The 20784-nt window shown below is 44.9% G+C and overlaps 1 protein-coding gene across 3 annotated transcripts in view; it reads left to right on the top strand.

The window, feature by feature from the left end:
* The window catches only part of grm1a (glutamate receptor, metabotropic 1a), a 51662-nt gene that overhangs the window by 18840 nt on the left and 12038 nt on the right, over positions 1-20784 (top strand). For all 3 annotated transcript variants that reach the window (XM_064340501.1, XM_064340500.1, XM_064340502.1), the window contains exons 4-6: positions 14610-14845; positions 19026-19272; positions 20163-20331. In XM_064340501.1, the coding sequence (XP_064196571.1) occupies positions 14610-14845; positions 19026-19272; positions 20163-20331 (652 nt within the window). The remainder of the gene's footprint in view (positions 1-14609; positions 14846-19025; positions 19273-20162; positions 20332-20784) is intronic.

The raw sequence follows: 20784 nt of genomic DNA, 5'->3' as shown, positions 1-20784 counted from the left end.
TGTTGGGTTGAGGTTGAGGGGGAGTGGGGGGGTGCTGTGGGGCGGGGGGCTGGGTGGGGGGGGGGGGGTTTGAGGACCAGGTGTGTTTCAGATGGAGAAACCGCATCCCACTTCTTTTCTGCCCTGAGTGGCATCACTGCTGGCGAATAATTATCCGTTAGCAAAGTTGAGACACCGTTGCGCAATGCACAGGCTCGCACAGCTTTATAAAAACATGTCCGTCTATGAATCTGAATATGTACTGAGGAATGTTATGCAAAGCCTGTGGTCATGGGTACGCCCCAAAGTGACTCACCTGGGATTTCAGACCACGGGCTAATTCCATTCGTTTATTTTTTACCTCCGTTGCGTCCTTTCCGTGCTCCTAGCTCCACCCTTCGGTGGACGCAAAGAAAGAAAGCGAGGAAAGGGTACAAGGACGAAGGAATCATGCCGTTTCTGTGTAAAACGTTGTCGGCTGGGTAGTGACTTGACACAAGGGCGTTGTGAAGCCAGATGGTTTGACACTGTGTGGGCATCTGCAGAAGTCTGTTCTGATTCACTCAGAGACTGGTGCATTGAGTCAGTGATCTCGTCATCCTCAGCTGTGATGTCACAGTGGGTGCTCTTGATGCCACAGTGGGCATTCTGAATCCCTGTTGGCCACGTGCCCAACAAGGAAATATGCTATTCCCAGAGAAATTCAACACCACGACCTTCTCACCATGCCCTTGTTTTCGGTGCCTTAACTCCCTTGTATTTTAAAACAACTCGGCAATTGTTGTGTTCATTACAGTAGTTTGAGTCATTATACTTACTGCATGGGGTAGCTGTTGTCCCAGGAGCTTGTGATTGCGCATGGTTAATTATTCATTAGCATTAAACTGCCGTCGTGTTTGAGAAAAGTGACAGTGCACAACTGGAGCCCTGCATGCTAATGTATTCTAACCAGCTGAGGAATATCCCTGCCCTAATCAGGCCATCTGAATGAATGTGTGTGTGTGTGTGTGTGTGTGTGTGTGTGCATGTATGTGTGGAATTGTCTTGCAGTGTGTGTGTTTGTGTGTGTGTGTCACGTGTGTGGAATATCTCAGCTGTGTGTGTTGGATATCCACGCTGTGTGTTAGTGTGTGTGTGTGTGTGCATGTGTGGAACTGTCTCGCAGTGTGTGTGTGTGAGAAGAGTGTGTGTGTGTGTGTGTGTGTGTGTGTGTGTGTGTGCATGTATGTGTGGAAATGTCTCGCTGTGTGTGTGTGTGTGTGTGTGCATGTTTGTGTAGAAATGTCTCTCAGTGTGTGTGTGTGTGTGTGTGAGAAGACTGTGTGTGTATGTGTGTGTGTGTGTGTGTGTACATGTTTGTGTAGAAATGTCTGACACGCTGTGTGTGTGTGTGTGTGTGTGTGTGTGTACATGTTTGTGTAGAAATGTCTCACGCTGTGTGTGTGTGTGTGTGTGTAAGAGAGAGAGAGAGAGCACACTTTTGCGTAGTCGTGTGGTAGATAATTCATTGCGATCATTAAAGAAATGAATGTCAAAGGCCCCGCTTTGCGAAAAGGTTCCTCGTCTCCGCACACGTCCCTAATTGATAGACGTAACCGGATCAAACCGCGATCCACTCCTCGGTGTGAAATCAGCGATGCCACATGCGCCGAGCAGCTTGAGGACAAATTTAATTGTACGCTTGGGGGTTTGTAATTCCCTCCTCATTTCTTACCGTTAAGCGTGTCAAAAATCTCAGCGTACAATTAATAGAGTTTATGGAATGAAACTAGTTTTCGGAACTCTGTGACACTGGAGCACTGGGGACAGTTGAGTTTGTGCTTGTCTTGAGTAAAGGGAAAGGCTGTCTGGGTTTTTGCTTTACATTGAATAAGGTGCATTATCAGTTCAGCTCCCAGGTGACTGTGTCTGAAAGAGTCCTTTCACGTACTGCTGGAAAAAAAATGTGGGGTTTTATTTGTGTGTGTGCAGGTGATGTGTCTTCTCTCTTTTGAATTTGCACGTTTAACCCTTTGAAGAGTAGGTTTTAAAAAAAATGTTTTTTAAATTCTAAGTCAATGTTCTAGAACTCCACTGCTTTCAGTTACCAGTAGTGATTGTTGGTTCACAGTGCTAGCATATGTATTAATGGTCATTCTCAGTGTGGAGCAGGGCACTATTATTAATATGAATTATGCCTATTTATATGCTTTTTGTCATGGTTCTTACATAGGGGACAGTCATTACTCCACAATGAATTACAAAAGTACAAAACTGCATAATGTAGTTGCTCAAACTGATGGTTTTAGCCTGCCCTCAAAAAAGAATTTCTGATACAGTGAAGTTAGACTCAAAGACCCACTTTCTGAATGACAATGGGCAATGGAAAAAAATGTTTTTCGGTTCACTCCCCGATACTGAATGCTGTTTTATTGACAATTTTAAAAGGAAGGAGAGGTGGGGACGCCAAAAAAAAAGAAAAAAAAGACACATTTCAAAATGTAACGGCGCTATTATTCCGGGCTAAATTGCATAAAATTGCACCTCGGTAAAGTGGCAGAAAATTGAGGGCTGTTAAATTTCGCGGGGGTATAAACACGGTGGGGGGCGCGGGGGGCGTGTAATGCGATGTAATGGAACGCCGTGGGCCGCCCTGCCGCGAAGGGACAGGGTTGCGAAATGAAAGGAGAGAGATTTTGGGGAGAGGGGAGCAATTTCCGCGCCCCCGCACACACACACGCGCGCGCCAAACAGGGCTGAAGCACTCACTCGTCGGCTGAGCGAGAGAGCGGTGCATATTTCTTAAAATAATATTTTCTTCACGGGGCCGGTCCACAAACAATAACGACCTTTTTTCGCGAAGGGTGGCATTCCGGCTGCGCGCTACGTAGTCCCCAAGCGGCCCCATGCAGCAGAAGTCTGATTGTAAAATAAGCTCTGATGGAGGTTTTTTTTTTACATTCGGTCCGTATCGGACTCGTATATATTTATATACATGATCTGTTCCAGTTGGTTGAACACTGAATATTTTGCTCTCTGAGTAAATCAATTCATGCACTTCAACTTATCCGTTCGCATTGAACCTAGTACTGAAAAATAAATAATAAATAAATAAATATAAAATAAAAATCCATGAATAAATGAAAGCCTGTTCATCCCAAAGGAAGATGCTTTAAAAACATTTACCTTGGCATATCTAATATGATTTTTGGCATTAATGTATAAAACGTATATCTTTAACTAGAGCAGATTACTGGCATTTTAAAACTTTAATTGGGGGGGTGGGGGGTGGGGGGGGGGAGCAGAGAGTGTGATAGGAAAGGTGATCTGAATGCAGAAAGTGGCATAATGGGGACTAAACCCCCAATCCTGCTGGTGCAAGGATTCTTATATGGCTCTGCTTCTGGACATCAACTGTCCTGTAGGTTTCCACTCCAGCCCTAACAAAGCACACCTCGTTCAGCAGCTATATCAATCTCCTTGAGCTGTTAATTAGTTGACTCCAGTGTGCCAAATTAGGGTTAAAATGAAAACCTGTGGGTTGGTAGATCTCCAGGAGCAAGGTCAGGCAACTCTGTAGCAAAGCATCTAAGTGGCTATGCCACTGCAGATAGACATTAGGAAATGGCGGCTGAACAATAGCAGCAACAGAGGCTGGTGGAAGGAGCTCTGGGGTCCTCGTGACTGCTTGTTTCCATGGCGAATGGAGCTCGTCCATCCACACGCCTGTGTTCTCCATCGCATGATTTATTTACAGAGCGGAGTTTCCTGTTCAGGCTCATTTATGTCTCACATGTGGAGCCGCACGTTTGCCGAAGAAGGTCAGGTCTACCAGCATCTACACCAGGGACAAAAAAAACCAAGTGACTGTGGCCCCCTTCACCCTGGATTTGATCCCGCAACCTCTGTTCTGGGACACAAACCGAGCACCTTAACTTAAACTATGCCAGTCAGCTTTGCAGACCACACCCTTATTCTGTCAGCAATGTCATATTTTAGTCATATTTTCAGTTTATTTTATGACATCACTTTTCACGTCAATAGGTACCAGGGACAGAGTGAAATACGTGTAAAACCAGTTGATGAATGAAAGCAAGGCACTGTTCTGTCACATAGAGTCACAAACAGTGTTTTAAAGTGCTTTTTAAAAAATATAAATAAAAAATAGCAACTGTTCCAGCATATGCAATCTGAGGTGAAGGAAAGGACCCGCAATATCTCACCAGCAAAGTTTTGATTAATCCGATTGCATCTAAAAAAGCCAACTTCAAAAACAAGCAAACGCCAGGCTGAAGTAAATTAGATGATAAATATTTATTGAGATTTATGTTTTTTTTTTTTTTTTTTTTAAACACATGGTGAGATTTCCGTACACAACCACAGTCTCTCAGGGGGACCCAGCAGGGAGGTTGCTCGCTGAAAATTATTTTCTGTGATTCGCACTGCGGCCTTCCTACACTGCTGAAAAAACAACGGCGTAAAACACGGTAAATATCTCACGGAGAGAGCTAATCAATAATAATCAATACCTGTGTCATAAAAAAACCTCACAGCAGGATATTTTTTTAGCAGTACCACTGTGGCTTTATGGCGCAAATATGAATTGATAATGTCTGATCGGAACGTTCTAAACTGAACATTCTAATGCTGATGTCACAATCGCTGCTGGTAATAGAAAGCAGTGGAGTTCTAGAACACTGGAGAAAAAAAGACATTCCAGAAAACCCTACCCTTCAAAGGGTCAAATGAGCGTGGTCCTGCGAAGGTCCAGTCCGGTCAACAGGAGGAGACATGGTCTCGCAGCAGGTGTAGAGAGCTGTTCCACAGCTAAAGATAAAGCTGGTAAGCGCTGCAGGTCTGCTTTGTGGTTTGACATCCAGGAAGAGGCCTCTGATTTACATGTTCTAGTAAAAAATAGAGCTCTGTGCTTCAGAGAGGGAACAGAGTGAGAGCTCAGGCTCTTCAGCCTAACTGTGGTATTAAGACCCATAGGAGCAAGTAGCACATCCAACTGATTAAGTAGAATGTGACAACAGTATGGGGCCTGACACTGATCCCTGGGGAACACCTAATGACAGTGTGTGAGAAGTCAATATGGTATATGAAAAGACTGAAATTAATAAATTCTTGTTATGTTGGGGCATCAACCGATACTTTGTTAGTGGTGAGACATGGGCAGATCTCGGATGACCTCCCCCTGTGCTTGTAGTCACGGTCTATCAGCTGAGCAATGGCTTCAGAGGATCGCTCTCCCGCTGTGTTTGCAGTCTCAGTCTATTAGCAGGTGCTGCCTCTGCGCTGAAGAGGTGTTTTCTCGGTTTCTCTCTAAACCACTGCACCGCTCGCAAGAAGCAGAGCTCATCAGTACCTGGAGAGAGAGAGAGAGAGAGAGAGATAGAGAGAGAGAGAAAGAAATGGAGAGAGTCCTCTGTGTTACCTGCTCAGGTCTGTGTTTAGTAACGAAACGGTTCATGCATCACAGGATTGCATCCCAAGGTGTCTATTTCGGGGGCCCCTATCATTAATAGTTTTGCGGCCGTTGAACTGTTGCAAGTACCAGGAAAAAATTTTTTGGTGTAAAATATGATTCTCAGGGTGCCTGAAAGTGGGCGGATTGCGCATTACCAGGGAAACGGAGACGCATCGCGATGCCTGGGTCGTGCATATTGAAACGCTGTTATCTGCATAAATTTCAAAAGCTGGCAAAACTGGCAAATCTTTATGCAAATGGGGCTCCATACAGGGCATGACTGATTCGCGAAGATGGTCACAAATTACCACTTGCGGTAAGCGTTGATTTTTAAAGATGACCTGGTGGTAATGCATCACAGAGCATTTGAAAGCCAGGCAGTGTGTAACCATGGTAATGACCATGGCAGTTATTACCGTTGGAAGAGGAGGACACCGCTGACGTGGTTAAATTTGCAGTACTCGAAATTTCTTAATGACAAATGTGGCTTGCCCTGATGTCATTTGCTTCCTGCTATAAATGAAGTAGGCTATTTCATTTTACGAGACAAATAACTCCAATAACCATGTTACTTCAATAAAAAAAAAATCCTGCACTGTTAATTGCGTGCTAGATTGAAATGACGGGCACGTTTCATATTGATGTCATTGAAGCAGCGCTCGCTCAACTTCAAAGACAAGGATGAGCGAAACCAGCCTTCATTTTATTTCACAGTCACCGATGCAACTGAATATGTGGCATATTACTTTACTTTGGAACTGCACTTGCTTACTATTTGGCCATGGTTGCTTGATTTTCATCAATAAGGACAACCTGTGGCAGTCAGTAGTTTTTCAATTAATCTACAGTGTTTAATGTGAAGCTTGAACATATACATTAAATCAATCACAGGAAGTACATATCATTAATGACAGTTACTGTAATGAATTTAGCGATAGGTATATGAAACATATAATTTTAGGTGTCCTTGGAACTTGTCTACTTGTTGCGGAGGGAAATGCTGAAAAATTGCTGGGTAATATGGAATCTCTTTATGAAATATGCATTTTAATTTCAGTGTTTTATCACCGGGGGCTAATTCGCTGCCTCCTGTTGTCCGTGTTAGCACGTTTTATCGTACCCAACACACAAGTTAAAAATAGTTTGAAACAGCATATTTTTACCCGTTTGTGTTTACAGCACGTTTTTACGAGAACTGAAGCCTGGCACTGCAAAAAAGCACTTTCTGTAATTTCAGAAAATCACCTTGCCCAAGCTAAAATGAAGGGAAAATAGTTTTTTTTTTCTTTGACATGTTGTAACCTTTGCATATGGATGTGTGTTATGCTCTTATATGTTCAGTGTACCAGAGCACATAGTACGTATGATGTGTATTTGAAATTGCATTCGGTGTGAACGAGAGCGCGGGACTTTCTGAGGGATTTTTTCGCGGTTGCAAAACGGACGTCTTTAATATTCACCGCGGCCGGTTCGGCCATATTGTTTTTCTGCGGAATTCTGTCTGCGGCGGCTGCAGCTTAACATAAAATTCCCCCTCCATGAATTTTTAATCAAAAAAAGAGCTGGAAGAGCTGAAGTGGCTCGTCCTTCATGCGGAAACTCACAGAGAGCGTGCGCTGTGGACTGTGGAAAGGGAGAAAGGAACAGGGGAGAACAGCCTTGATGTTGGGAGTGAAATTATTATTATTTTTACGGCGGTTTTGTCTTTGCGGTGCTGACCCTTCGTGGCTTTGGTTGCTCTCACAATCAAACTTCAGGACGAGCGGCTGTTTCCTGGTTTGGGATTTAATTTTTTTGGGGTGTGCCCCCCCTGCGTGCCACGGACAGGAAATGAGAACAAGGGCTGCTGGAAAAGGGCGATGACACGCATTTTGTTTTTTGTGAATTTAACCCCGTATTCCTCAGCTTGGCATCACAGGGCATGTGAGATCAGCCTCACTCATTCATCTATCCATCCATCCATCCATTATCTATACCCACTTATTCCTGATCAGGGTTGTAAGGGTGCTGGACCTTATCCCAGCATGCATTGGGTGAGAAATAGGAATACACCCTCTCTTATCTTAAATACAATGGAAAGGAGTCTAGCCCTGTTGGCTGTCACATTGTCTGCTTTTGACGTTGTTTTGTGGGAACCTGTGACTTCAGTTCTCTCCCGTTCCCAGTGTTAATGGATAATATGGTGATTGCCTGCATCTTACCTTACATTGCAGGCATTTAGCAGATGCTCTTATCCAGAGCAACTCACTCAACTGTTTTATATTGCATCCATTTATTCAGCTGGACATATACCGAAGCTATTCAGGTGAATCACCTTGCTCAAGGGTACAACGGCAGTTGTTAAACGCCTTGTTCCCTAAACATTCCATCACATCGCTGTATGGGTTCCTGTTTTTGCCGCATCTGTTAGGTTAATGTATCTTCTCAGCCTGCCAAGGCGCGTTTCCTTTTAAAAAAAGAACTAAGTTTGGTTCCAGACAGGGGACCAAGGAGAAATTTCCCTATGTTTCCATTCAGCAATATACAACCCCAACCCCCCCCCCCCCCATCCCCCGACCCCCCCAATTTCCAGTCAGCTGGCCGCTTCTGTTTCTCTCAGCGCCACACTGATCAGAGGAGCCGCTGGCAAGCGTGAAGCCACTTACCCGGCCACGCGCAACTCCCGGTCCCCGGGCGCCATTTTGGCTCTTCGGTTGCCAGCGCCAGTCACAGATGGCGCTGGTGCGGTCCGGATTTAGTCTGGCCTGCAGGACGCCCTGCTGCTCCTCTGTTGGCCGCTTCGCTCTCGTCTAGAGCCCGCTTTTCGTGATGGATTTTTTTTTGTCGCTGTCGTTGCCACTCTCGTTTTTTTTGTTGTTGCTGTTTTTCTGCTGCTCGAGAACAAAATCTCTCAAAACGGACGTGACACGGATCTTGTTTTTGCTTATAATCTGACGCAGTTCAAACCGAATGGTGTTTACCGCTCTTTTTTCTCATCCCTTCATCATGCTGCTCCCATTAAAACTTTAATGCACTGCATTATTTTACTCCTTAATTGAGAGCGATATGCAAATCAGTCTAACTTCACTGACCCTTCAGAAAAATATAACATAAATCTGCTCCTGTTTCTCAGCTGCTACTGGGCTGTCTAGATTACGGGCCACCTTTCAGAAGCCGTTTTATCGTTGTTGGCCAAAATTCACAGCTGAACTCCAGAGCTCAGAAATCTGGGTCACACAAGCGGTACTCCACTCACCCCTCTGCTTTGAGCAGAACAAAAACAGCAGTGATGAAATCCGGTGAAAGTCACGGAAAGTTTGGGCCAAAACGCTGCAGTGCCATTCACAAAAACTGTGAGTGCTCAGGAAAGAAAGAAAACAGTTTCTGTTCCCCATTTTTCAGTGATCATTATGGTTTTAACATTTGAGATTAATTGTTGAGGCATGAAGCTCAGACATAATGTGGAGCTGTGGAAGAACTTCCAATGTGTGTTAAAAACCAAAATGGAGAATCTGGGTTTATGCTTGTAGACAGCAATATGCTGGTTCACCACGCGTGGCCAAAAACAAAAACAAAAACACTCATTTTGGATATACAAATACATCCCTTATGTGCAGTTATGCCTAAAAATGGTTCCGTCATAAAATGGTTATCTGCCTATTTCTCCTCTCCGTGTTTGACTCATTTTTGGAATTTTATGTAAATGGTTCCAGAATCCTGCCATTATCAAAACTCTTTATTTATTTGTTTGCCCTGTAATTGCTGTAAGTGCTGCTCGTCTGTTGTCGCCCTGCCGCGATGGCTCATTTTCGTAATCAGCTTTCCGCAGTAATGCCATTTCCTGTGTGTTTTGTGTGACTGTGTAAACACAGGCTTTTCCGTATTAGCATTGTGTGGCACAGGTTGTTTTTTTCCCGCAGTGGGAGGGAAAAAACGAGTTGAGGTTTGTGCGCGCGAGGTTGGGGATGCTGTGTCTCGGTTGCTAAGGTGCCGATGTGGTTCATCTGCAGCTTCGGACCTGCAGTCCTTCTCGAGACCCAGAATTCCCTGCTCTGTCCTGATCCACAACAGCTACAGGGAACCTGCATCTGTCAAAGAACAAAGCAGGTCACCCTTAACCCTTTGAGGAGTCTGTTTTTTGGAATTTTCTTCTTTTTTTTCCCCAAAATTGTTTAACTCCATTGCTTTCAACTGCCAGTAGTGATTGTTACATCAGAATTAGAATGTTCAGTTAAGAACATTCTTATGACATAATACATGGGATCTTACACTTTAAAGGGTTAACGGTCAGACAGAAGCTATGATATAACAGCCTACTCTCTCAACAGTGTGACCTAAACTGTCACATGATTTGCAATGTCATTTTAAAATAACGGACACGTGACTGGAGGCCAGTCTCATCATATTAAAAGTGGCTCCCAATTAAAAAAATAAAAATAAAAATCATGATGCTTTTATGTTTCATCATAACGTACTGGAACACAATGTGTTAGAATAGGAATTTCTTTACAAGTTGCATAATTCTGCAAAAATGCAATAATAAACACAATGTGGAATATTTTTTTTTGTGGAATACGTTTCGGCTGGTTCCTCGTACATTTTCCATTCCTTCGTCCCCTCGGGGGCCTTGTTTTTTGTACCCCTGGGGTGGGGGGGGGGGCAGATTGTTTGAATGCTGCCACTCCTCAGGGTTTATATTTTAACGCTCTGACCCGGGAACTGCGCAGCACCGGCGATGCGGGCTCTTATTCTGGGGGAGCGTCTGCTGTCGTATGCCCGCCGTCAGACCAGAACCGCAGGCCCGTCTGTCTCATACGAAAAGCATCCGCCTTCCTGCGTGGGATAGATGAGTGTGTTTATGGACGTCCCCTCGGGGGTGCGTGTGCGGTGCGGTGCGGTGTGTTTGTGCGTGTGTGTGTGCGGTGCGTGTGCGGTGCGGGTGCGGTGCGTGTGCGGTGCGTGTGCGGTGCGTGTGTGGTGCGGTGCGTGTGCTGTGCGTGTGTGGTGCGGTGCGTGTGCGGTGCGTGTGCGGTGTGTGTGCGGTGCGGTGCGTGTGCGGTGCGTGTGCGGTGTGTGTGCGGTGCAGTGCGTGTGCGGTGCGTGTGCGGTGCAGTGCTTGTGCGGTGCGGTGCGGTGCGGCGCGTGTTTTGCGTTCGGCCCGCGGTCTGAGAGATATTTGTAAAGAGCCGGTGTGTGCAGGATGGCTCCGGCCTGCTGATGAATCCGCACTGACAGATTCCCACCGAAGAGAAAAAAAAAAAAAAAAAAACCCGGTAGGTGTGGAGACATTCTCGGGCTCGCGACCCGCCGCGAATCGCATTCGACGGAGCAGACGTTGTTTGTCAGCGCCTTGAACACTAGGAGACTAGGAGAATTCATCCAACCCTGCTGTTATTGCTTTGATGGAAGAGGGTCGGTCCATTGCCCTATAATTTATCCCAGTCTTTGTTCCGTCTGTGTTGTGCAAGCTGATAGCTGATAGTCCTTGGCTTACACGGTTTTGCATTTTAATAGAGCCCAGCTCTGCGTTTTTTTGTAGACCAGCAACAGAAATTCACACTCGGGCCGTTGCTTCCTCTGATGGGGGTACATCTACCTCCATATTTCAGAGGCCGTGTCTGGCCCACATAGAGCTGGCACATGGTGCTGGTGCTGGCCTGTTCGTCATCAGTGAATATAACAAAGTGAAGAGGACACAGGGCATGGTTGCCAACGTGTCCTTGAGTGCCCCCTGGAGGTTCGGAGTGGAATGGCAGGGGGGTGGGGTTTGAGTTGACCTGGTTCTCTATGTCTGCCCCCCCCCTCCCCCCACCACTGCTGAATCCTACAGTGAGCTTTTCTGGATGGGTGTGGTGTTTATTGAAAGAAAGGCCTTGAATGAGTCAACAGTATCCCTTTGGGGGGGAAAAAATGTACCAGTTTATTATTCTTTTTTTTTCATTTTCTCTGTGTTTTTGCCAAAAAAAAAAAAGAAAAAAGACGGAAAAAAGGAAAGGAAATAGGCAGAGCGGTTTGCCCGTCTCGTTTTTTGGCCTCCCGGCACGTCTTCCGCTGGAGGTTTCTCTTTTTTCTTTTTTCCCAAACTAAAAAATTTTTATCTGCTCGTTCTCATTTCAGGAGGGAGTCAGTGCCTCTCATTTATTTTTCATGCGTCATATTGACAGTTAGAAAAAGGCTTGACTCGCTCTGTGGCGAATCTCTCATGGCTTACGAGCACTTCCCCGGTATCTCCCGCTAAATCTGTCGAACGCGGCGAACAGCCGCAAAACGGCGGCTTTGAAATTGCCGGCATTCTATTATCATTTCGGCTCCGCGGGACTCCCACTTACCGCCGGCGAACTGATTTCCCTATCGCCGAGATTTTTTTATTAACACGTTCGGTTATTTATTTATTTAATACCGTTTTTGAAATATTACATTAACATTACATTACAGGCATTTAGCAGACACTGTTATCCAGAGCGACTTACACAACTTTCTACATAGCATTTACATCGCATCCATTTATACAGCTGGATGTGTACTGAAGCAATGCAGGTTAAGTACCTTGCTCATGGGATGCAACGACAGCGTCCAATCGGGGAATTGAACCTGCGACCTTTAGGTTTCAAGACCAGCGCCTTACACGTTACACTACACTGTCGAAATACCGTTGGTTTTTCATAAGTCACTCAGAAATGCCACCCACTTGTGTACCAAGGCCTTCACAACAGGGAACAGATTTAAGGTAATACTTTTTTTTTTTTAATCAGGGGAATGCAAGCTGAACGAGGAAGAGGGAGAACATGGGAGAAGACAACAGTGCCGTTGCCCTGTCTACTCCATAGATACGCTCCTAAAGGGTGTCACAATAAATAAATTAAGGCACTCGGATGGGCTTTTAATGGCTGCTAGCGTGGGTTTGGAGTCCCTTCTTTCTCTAGACAGAGAGAGAGAGAGAGAGAGGGGGGGGGATAGTAAACACTCTTCTGTGCTCTCCCTGAGTAATATCCAGGGGTGTCGGGAAGATGGGAGTATTATTTATTTATTAATATCAGTTTTTCTTTCCCCTCCGCCCTTTCTCGTATCTGACCCGGTCAGCTCGCTCACGCGTGTCCTCGCGGTTGGCCTGTCACGGGCCGGCCCAGTTCAGCTGGCGATTATTTTAAGTCGGTCGGCGAGCGCACTTCGCCCGTTGAGAACGCGATCGAGTTTTTTAAGGAAGTTGAAAAAAAGGACAAGACGCTATGCATATTTTAAAGATTTAATCCTCTTTTTTTTCCGTTCGGTGAATAATTCATTTCTTTCATAAATGAATCCGGCAGCAAAAACAAAAGATTAAAAAAAATAAAAGTTTGTGAACAATAATTGAATTTGAGGCCCTCAAGCGATCCACTGTGAGACTGTCGCTCTTGTTTGCATGATTATTTGCTCTCCAATCCACAGACTTGAAGCTTATTGCTGTTGCAGGTAATATTTACAGTCAAGCCTGTTTGCTTTTCTGACTAAACCTATTATTGAATGTACTGACTGCCGGTGATAGTCATCCCAAAATGGCCGTACATTTGGGGAGCGACCTTGAGCCATGTCCAGGACGGCTGCCTTACATTTTGAGACAGCCCTCTCAGACCCTGAAATGACATCATTTTCAGGGGTTCATAATTATGAACGTGCATGCACGACTATGTACCCTCAAAAAATAGCTTGAGTAGCCACGGGGCCCTAGTGGTGTAGACATTTTGGGTTTCAAACCTTGGCCACTCTCAGCCTTTAGACAGTACCCAGAAGACAGGCGTATTATGTGTTTGGCTGAGAGGCAGGGTTAGGCTGGTGGGGACAGCAGTGTTGGGCGCAAGCCCAGAGACAGACATATGGATCGGAGACGGACGTGATGCCTGGCTCAGCTTGACAAGGATCCTATTAACACTTTGAAGAGTAGGTTTTTTTTCTTTCTTTCTTCCAAAATACTAAATCAGTGTTCTAGAACCCCACTGCATTCCGTTACCGGTAGTGATTGTGACATCAGCATTAGAATGTTCAGCTGAGAACATTCTAACCACATGCAGTATTTGTGATCTTGCACCTTAATGGGTTTACCCTTAAGTGATTCACCCTTATGCCTGTGCGTCATGACAGACAAGGCTCCCAGCCGAACACCGTGTTCTCTGCACATCCGCGGAGCACAACACAGCCTGCCATGTATCACATTCTATGTGCTGCAGATGTACATAATTTAATATTATATGTATCTTTTTTTTTTTTAAATAACGAAACTGTTTTCCTGAAGAAGGGAGTCCATCTGAGCCTCCTCCACTGCAACCCACAGAAAGGTCCATTTCCTGTGCTCTTGACCCCCTCAGACATTGTTGCATTAACAGGGTTTTTTAAGGAGGTGTAAAACTCTCCTCTTTATTGGCCCTGTCTCCCAGTCTCTTTACCGACCTCCGCACTTTCACAACATCGGCCATCGTAGCTCGCTGAGCTCGGATCGGCTCCAGCCAGCAATCCCAGAATTCCCCCCGGTCTGCGCGAGCTCCCTTTCACCACCATTCTGACAGTTTCACCTCGCCTCTCTCTCACCTCTCTCTCACCTCATTCGCGGAATTAAAAGCATATTCGGAATATAATGAATAATGTCAAACCTTTTATTGCCGGTACAGGAACGCACTCTCAATAATGCATAAAGCAGGAAGGAGAATGGCGAAGAAACCGCAGTTCGGGTTTTTGAATTAGTAACAATTATAGACGCTCGCATGTACAAGTGGGTCACTCTCTGAAAGAATGGGTGCAGATTTAACTGCGTAATGGATTATATCCAACTGGCGATGCTATTTATTCTCCAGTGCCCTTTTTTAAGGTAACATTCTCTGCAAATATGACCCTCATTCATTCCAGCCCCCTAAAAAATAACAGTGGATGAAAAACAGTTTTTCAAACAATGCATATTATTTATTTATAGGCTATAAGCAGACGTTCTTATCCAGGCCAAGTAAGAATCCTAACGCATCCTGGTACGCCCTGCGACCCATATAAAATGGGGGTGGAGACGTGTTCTGGAGCAGCTGAAGTTAGCCCATTTAAGCCCGCGGGCGACTAAAGTTGCCGAAAGTCTCTGCCACTCTTTTTCCGTCTGTGAAAGTTTTTTGGATGACTGTAGATGCTTATGTAAGAAATCTCCGGGGAAAGAATTTGGGCGTTAACGGGTCAAGCGTCTGTCCCGCAGCGACGGGTGGGCGGACCGAGACGAGGTGGTGGAGGGGTACGAGCCGGAGGCGGAGGGCGGCATCACCGTCAAGCTGCAGTCGGCCGAGGTCACTTCCTTCGACGACTACTTCCTGAGGCTGCGGCTGGACACCAACGCCAGGAACCCGTGGTTCGCCGAGTTCTGGCAGTTCCGCTTCCAGTGCCGGATACCGGGCCACCCCATGGAGAACACCAACTACAAGAAGATCTGCTCAGGTGAACACAGAAATAAAGCCAAAAATATTCATAAACAAATCATAGAAACTGGGTGTAATCTTCAGCCATTGCTACAAATCATTAAATAACCAGGCCTAACTGGAGACTATAAAGCTGTACAGTAGATGTTAAACTCTTGGTGTTGACCAGCAGCCAGGTTTATGAACCATGATGAGACACTGATGGCATAACTTTAATTAAATTTTAGTTGTTGCAGTCTTTTGGAATTATTTGCTCAATAATTTTTATTGTTGTTTTCTTTTTTTTTAAAAAACCATTCTTTCTTCTGGCGAAAAAGGTGATATAGGTAAATGAAATTACCAAGCCTCACTGGCATTAAGTCATTCATTGATGTATACACATGCATTTACTTTTAACTTATTTCTCTAAATCACTTGAAACAATGCTCAATAAGCATGTTTTCGATTAGGTGTCTATACAGAGTATTTTTTAAATTCCCCTGGAAATTTGTATAATGTAATGCATGTTCGTAATTGTAATGTTTCATTGTCTCATCATCACAACAAACGTAGAGGATTTTTGCTGTTAGGGTAAGGTTTTCCAGTGGATGATAAGCGCTCCAATACATTTTAAAGGATAACGTCAGTAGATATGTCTATAAGCCCATACAGTATGTTAACGCAAAATACAATTATATATATATGAATGAGTGCTGTGACAGCACAAGTAGACATCAATGTGGTCATAGTTTGCTATTCTGTGACTTATGTTGTTTCTTCACAAAGAGCTCAGAGAAGGTAAGAGCATGTTAAATTAAAGAAGTAACAGTAATTATTAGCTTATTAGCGCATAAGGCACTTCTTTGGCTATGTACGTAGAGGTCGACCTGTGTAGAACTTTCAAGGCCACTACATTTGAAAAAAAAAAAAAGACAGTTAAAATGAAAGAATTCGACAGAAATCTCTTACGTTCATTTCATAAAGTTTATGAATTATGGCAGTGGTTATTGTTAATTTCCTTATTCGATGCCTAGTATTTAAAGTGAAGTCCAGTTTTCTTTGTCAGGCTTTCGAGCTGAAAAACCCTCCAGAGGATTTAGGTTCACATTAGTTTTAGTTCTACTGTGCACATATGCTCCAGTGATACTCTAATAAAATAAAATTCATGTCCACTGTGTCCCCAGTGTTTCTGCGTTAATCAGAGAAAGTAAACAATCGGGGAAATGATTTGCAGTTTGAAAGAGAGAAATATGTGGTGTGAAATTAAATTCTTGAAATTATGAATACGAAATTCAAACATGGTCTAAGGAAAGACTAAAAGGCATCTTTGGTATCGACAGTGTCTTGCAGTGCACATGCGGTAGTCAGATTTTCTTTTGCCCCAAATATATTTCAATTAGACATTTTTTTCCAGTAAATTAGTTTTTTTCTCTCTTGGTATTATTATCTGTTTTATAGCAGGAAGCTAGTATATTTAATTTGCTCTTGGCAAATCAAAATTAAATGGTGTCACACAGCTACTTTCAAATATCCATCTCTTGTGGTCCTCATTAAATCTTTACTGTGCTGTCTGTTAATGTGCTGAAGTAAAAAATAAAAAAATAAAAAAGTCACATTCTATTCAAAGAAAGGTAGTCATGGCTCCACTGGAGCAAGTTAATTGCTGATTTACCAAATTAACATTCAGTTATTTGCTGAAAGTATATGTTCATTCTGAAACACCAACACAGAATTTGTCAGCTAAACATCGTCTGCATTTGAGCAGTCTGTACATTAAAAGTACAATTCAAAATGAAGCTAATCGGAATCGGCAGAGCCTGGAAACGTATGTGGGTTGACCTCTAATGTGTAGCAGAGCTATTGGGTTGTTTTTATGCACTGCAATGATAGCCCAATTATGCCTGATTCACTGAAAACCGCTCGCGCCTCCTGTTTCGAGTTTGCTTTATTTAAAAAAAAGCCCCAATAACGGTCCTTTTGCCTTATAAAGCTCTTCATGTGCGCCGCCACTGTTTGTGTCTGCGGTGCTAAATACTGCGTTGCTCTGCCTAGCGACGGACCTGCACGCGCACATTGAAATCCGCACCGGGCTTCGGAGAGCCGCTCAGCAAGGACAGTATTTCAATGTGGTTGTATTGCAGTTCAGTATCGTAGTTCAGTATCGTAGTGCATCTGGTTTTTGCGGGAGAACATTCTACGCGTGCCACGTTCGCGATTAATTAAACGTGTCGTGTCGCGCGTTCTCTCCGGGAGATACAGGAAGCGGTTTTGTCGTCCTGCTGAGGTGGCCGGCCCTCGCTTTTGACAAGTGTGTCATCATGACTGTACGCGTACAGCGTGTAAGTGATATGAAAAGTGACACCAGTTTGCTGGTCAGATTTAAGGACAAACTGCAAAGCGAGATGATTGAATGAGCAACCTTTGTATTTTAAATGACTTGAGTGAGCAAACCCGATTACTAATGCAAACTCAGCGTCAACACGCGCAAAAAATAACTGATTAATGCGAAACTCTAGTCGGCAGGGGAAACGGCGGAATGGCAGTAATATGATGAATGAAGTAAGCGCGAGGTCTCAGACATTCACAGCTTGTTTTCACTCAGGATTCGATCGAGTACCACCTTGATGAGTGGAGCCGTTCGCTTCTTTAGCAGGGAAATTAATCTCGAGACAAAGAGCTTCGGCAGTTTTCAACACCCTAACTGGAGTGTGACTCCCCGAAGGCCGCAGGGATTTTTTATTTTCAATTTATTTATTTATTTTTAACGTCGCTGTCACTGCCTCTGCTAGAACAGCACATATTCAGGCAAAATCCTTAGACTTGAGTAGTGCAAATATTCTTTCTTTTACATAAAAGAAAATATCTTTTTATAGTATATATGCTCTTTTGATGCCACTGGTGAAGATGACGGATGCCGTCTGGGGCGAACAGTGGGTGATGAAGGCCCTGTTTTTGGAAAGTGTATTTTCTGGTGGGCTGTGCTGGGATGTAGCCTACCCCATGGTCCAGATTCGTAACCCTATCTGTGGCCAGCAGCCCCGTAATTTAGGAAAGCATCAGCCAGGGAGGAAGGGTTTCAGTTGCTGGGATTGTGTGGGTGGACCCCTGGTCATTCGGTCACCTACACGCTTACATACTAAATATCCTATTGTTATTGTTGGAATGTGTTTTTCGCTCCCCATCAAGTCAAATCGCCATGACAATGATGATTTGTGAATACTGTTTTCTGTTGAGTCTGAGGTTATGTCTGGCGCCGAGATTGGTTACACTGCTACAATACAATACTGTTCACCCCCCCAGAATAGCTTTATCTAGTAGCTGACGATGTCGTAAGATGAGCTGCGTTGCTTCACACCGCTTTCTAGCTGGCTGTACCTAAAAAAACTGCTTGTTAAATGATGGAGTGTCCAGTTGCTGTTGGGAGCTCCTGCAGATCCGTGTTTTGCATATATCCTTGCCGGAGGCAGGAAAACGGGCTGGAAATTGATTCCTTGTTTTCTTACTTTCTCGCCACGGACGCTCCCATCTGGAACTGTCAGTCTGTGTTCACCGAGCGGGCCTCTCTCAAGGACCCTAATTAATATGCGGTGCTGAGCGCACAGGAAGCTGTCCTGTTTTGGTACTTCCTGTTTCAGTCCCTTTTCACTCCAGCCCTGGTATACACGCTCAGATAGATAGTTAGTCGTATCCGTTACTGTGGACACGGGCAGCGGAACACAAGGGTCCCTGGACACCCCATCATTTCCAAAAGGGATGTGCCAATTATATTGTGCTGCAGTTAGTTCCACGTATCCCACAATTCCCTGCTCTCCAGATATTCAAGCAGTTGACCAGAATTGGTTCTTGAAGGCAGAGGGTCCGTTGCTCATCCTGGTTTATCTTCTGCCTGGTTTTGATTGTCTTTTTTTTTGTTTTGTTTTAAATAAACATTTCTTTTATTGCATTTGGCGCGTCATACCAGTTTATTATGGGGTGGTTGTATTGCAGTAAGTCACTTTCAGCAAGGCAGTTTGCACTTGTGCTGCAGTTTATGCAATGAAGTCATATGCAGCACAAAATAATTTGCACAGGTAGAATTATGTGAATCACTGCTTCAGTACATCTAAAAGTGTGTTGTAACCTTTGTGTGCGGTGCCAAAAAACACTGACCCTGCTTTTCTCGGATACTCCTCGCCCTCCCCCCTCCCTCCCCCCCCCTCCAAAAAACGGCATTTTCGCAGGTAACGAGAGCCTGGAGGAGAACTACGTGCAGGACAGCAAGATGGGCTTCGTCATCAACGCCATCTACGCCATGGCGCACGGGCTGCACGACATGCAGCAGGAGCTGTGCCCCGGCCGCGTGGGGCTGTGCGAGGCCATGGACCCCATAGACGGCAGCAAGCTGCTGGACTTCCTGCTCCGGACCTCCTTCACCGGCGTGTCCGGCGAGGACGTGTACTTCGACGAGAACGGGGACTCGCCCGGCAGGTGGGTGGCCTGGTGCTCGTTGATGCGGTGTATGGGTCGCAGGGTCGCTGGAGCCTGTCCCAGCGTGCTGCTGGCTGTGTGGGTGCTTGAGAAAAAGAAAGAAAATAAAAATTGACATTGAAATTCGTGGCCAGCAATAATTTATCTGGTGTGATGATGGTTAATAATGAAATAATAGTGGTTTTAAATGGTCGCAATTTTAGATCTTGGAATATCTGATTTTAAAATATGAAACATACAGTTTTATATTCAATGAGTATCATAGTCTATTAAAATTTGTTTTCCTATTTTGTTTTCTCACAATTATTGCGGTATTACAGTAAATAACCCAGCCCATTTGTGAAATCCAGAAGTGTTTTGGCAAATTACGCATTGTTATGATATTCGACATCATACCGTAGCTCCAGGCAAAGCAATTATGTTATTAAACATTTGTTTTCGGAAACAAGCTGCAGTAATGTGGATGTGGGGGGGGGGGGTGGGGGCGTGGGGGGTTGGTGTCGATTCTTCATTTGAGGATAATTTCACAGTTATAATTTTTGGAGAATATTGTCATTCCTGCTGGAGGTTAAGATGCAAAAGTGAACAAAGAGCCAATAGCGCACTGGCGTAGCGCACTGGCGTAGCGCACTAGCGTAGCGCACTAGCGTAGCGCTGTCCCGCGCGGGAGCTTAATGCGTTTCGAGTGGAACGGATCGTCTGTTTCTCTCCGAGACGGCAGTCCTCTCCAGTTAATTCTAACCCTTACGGTGCTGTCAGTCCCCCCCCCCTCCCCCCTCCTCCCCCAGTCAGACAGCCTGACGGGTCAGGAATGGCCCTTTCTGTTCGCCTCCGGGCGGAATCTTACGTTTTGAGTCGCTCCCTAACCGCCTCCGTTCCCGCCGCCGCAGGTACGACATCATGAACCTGCAGCACGTGGGCGACGGTCACTACGACTACATCAAGGTGGGCTCCTGGCACGAGGGCCTCCTGCGCATCGACGACTACAAGATCCAGATGAACCACAGCGAGATGGTGCGGTCCGTCTGCAGCGAGCCCTGCACCAGGGGCCAGATCAAGGTAAAAATAAAATACAATCAAATAAAATAACCGTTAATAACTGCATTCACGTGTTCACCGTGCACTTAAGGGCCATTTTAATACAGTACATGTGTTTTTCCCTTGTTGGCTGGACCGCAACATTGGGGCCAGCCCTACACACGTGAATGTCTGTGACTGACTGAGTGAGTGACTGAGTGAGTTATGACGTCACACCATTGGTCGGCCGGTCCAGCTATATACTAGGTTTATGACCTGGTCTTATTTTACTACATTTTACTACACTATATTTCTGTAGTACTGTTCAAACCTGCCCAGGGACTAAAAAGGAAGTCTGGTGATAATGGCTGCCCCAACATCAGTGGTTGAAATTGTATGGTTAACAACTAAATCACTAGGCGTCTGTCTAACCTAGACCAGTTATGCTGGTCTGTCCTTCTGTCCATCAACAAGCAGCATTCTCTCAAAACTATT

This window comes from Anguilla rostrata, chromosome 6 (assembly GCF_018555375.3).
Source record: "Anguilla rostrata isolate EN2019 chromosome 6, ASM1855537v3, whole genome shotgun sequence".
NCBI lineage: Eukaryota > Metazoa > Chordata > Actinopteri > Anguilliformes > Anguillidae > Anguilla > Anguilla rostrata.
Note: the sequence above shows the minus strand (reverse complement) of the source record. Positions and strands in the feature narration are given on the sequence as shown.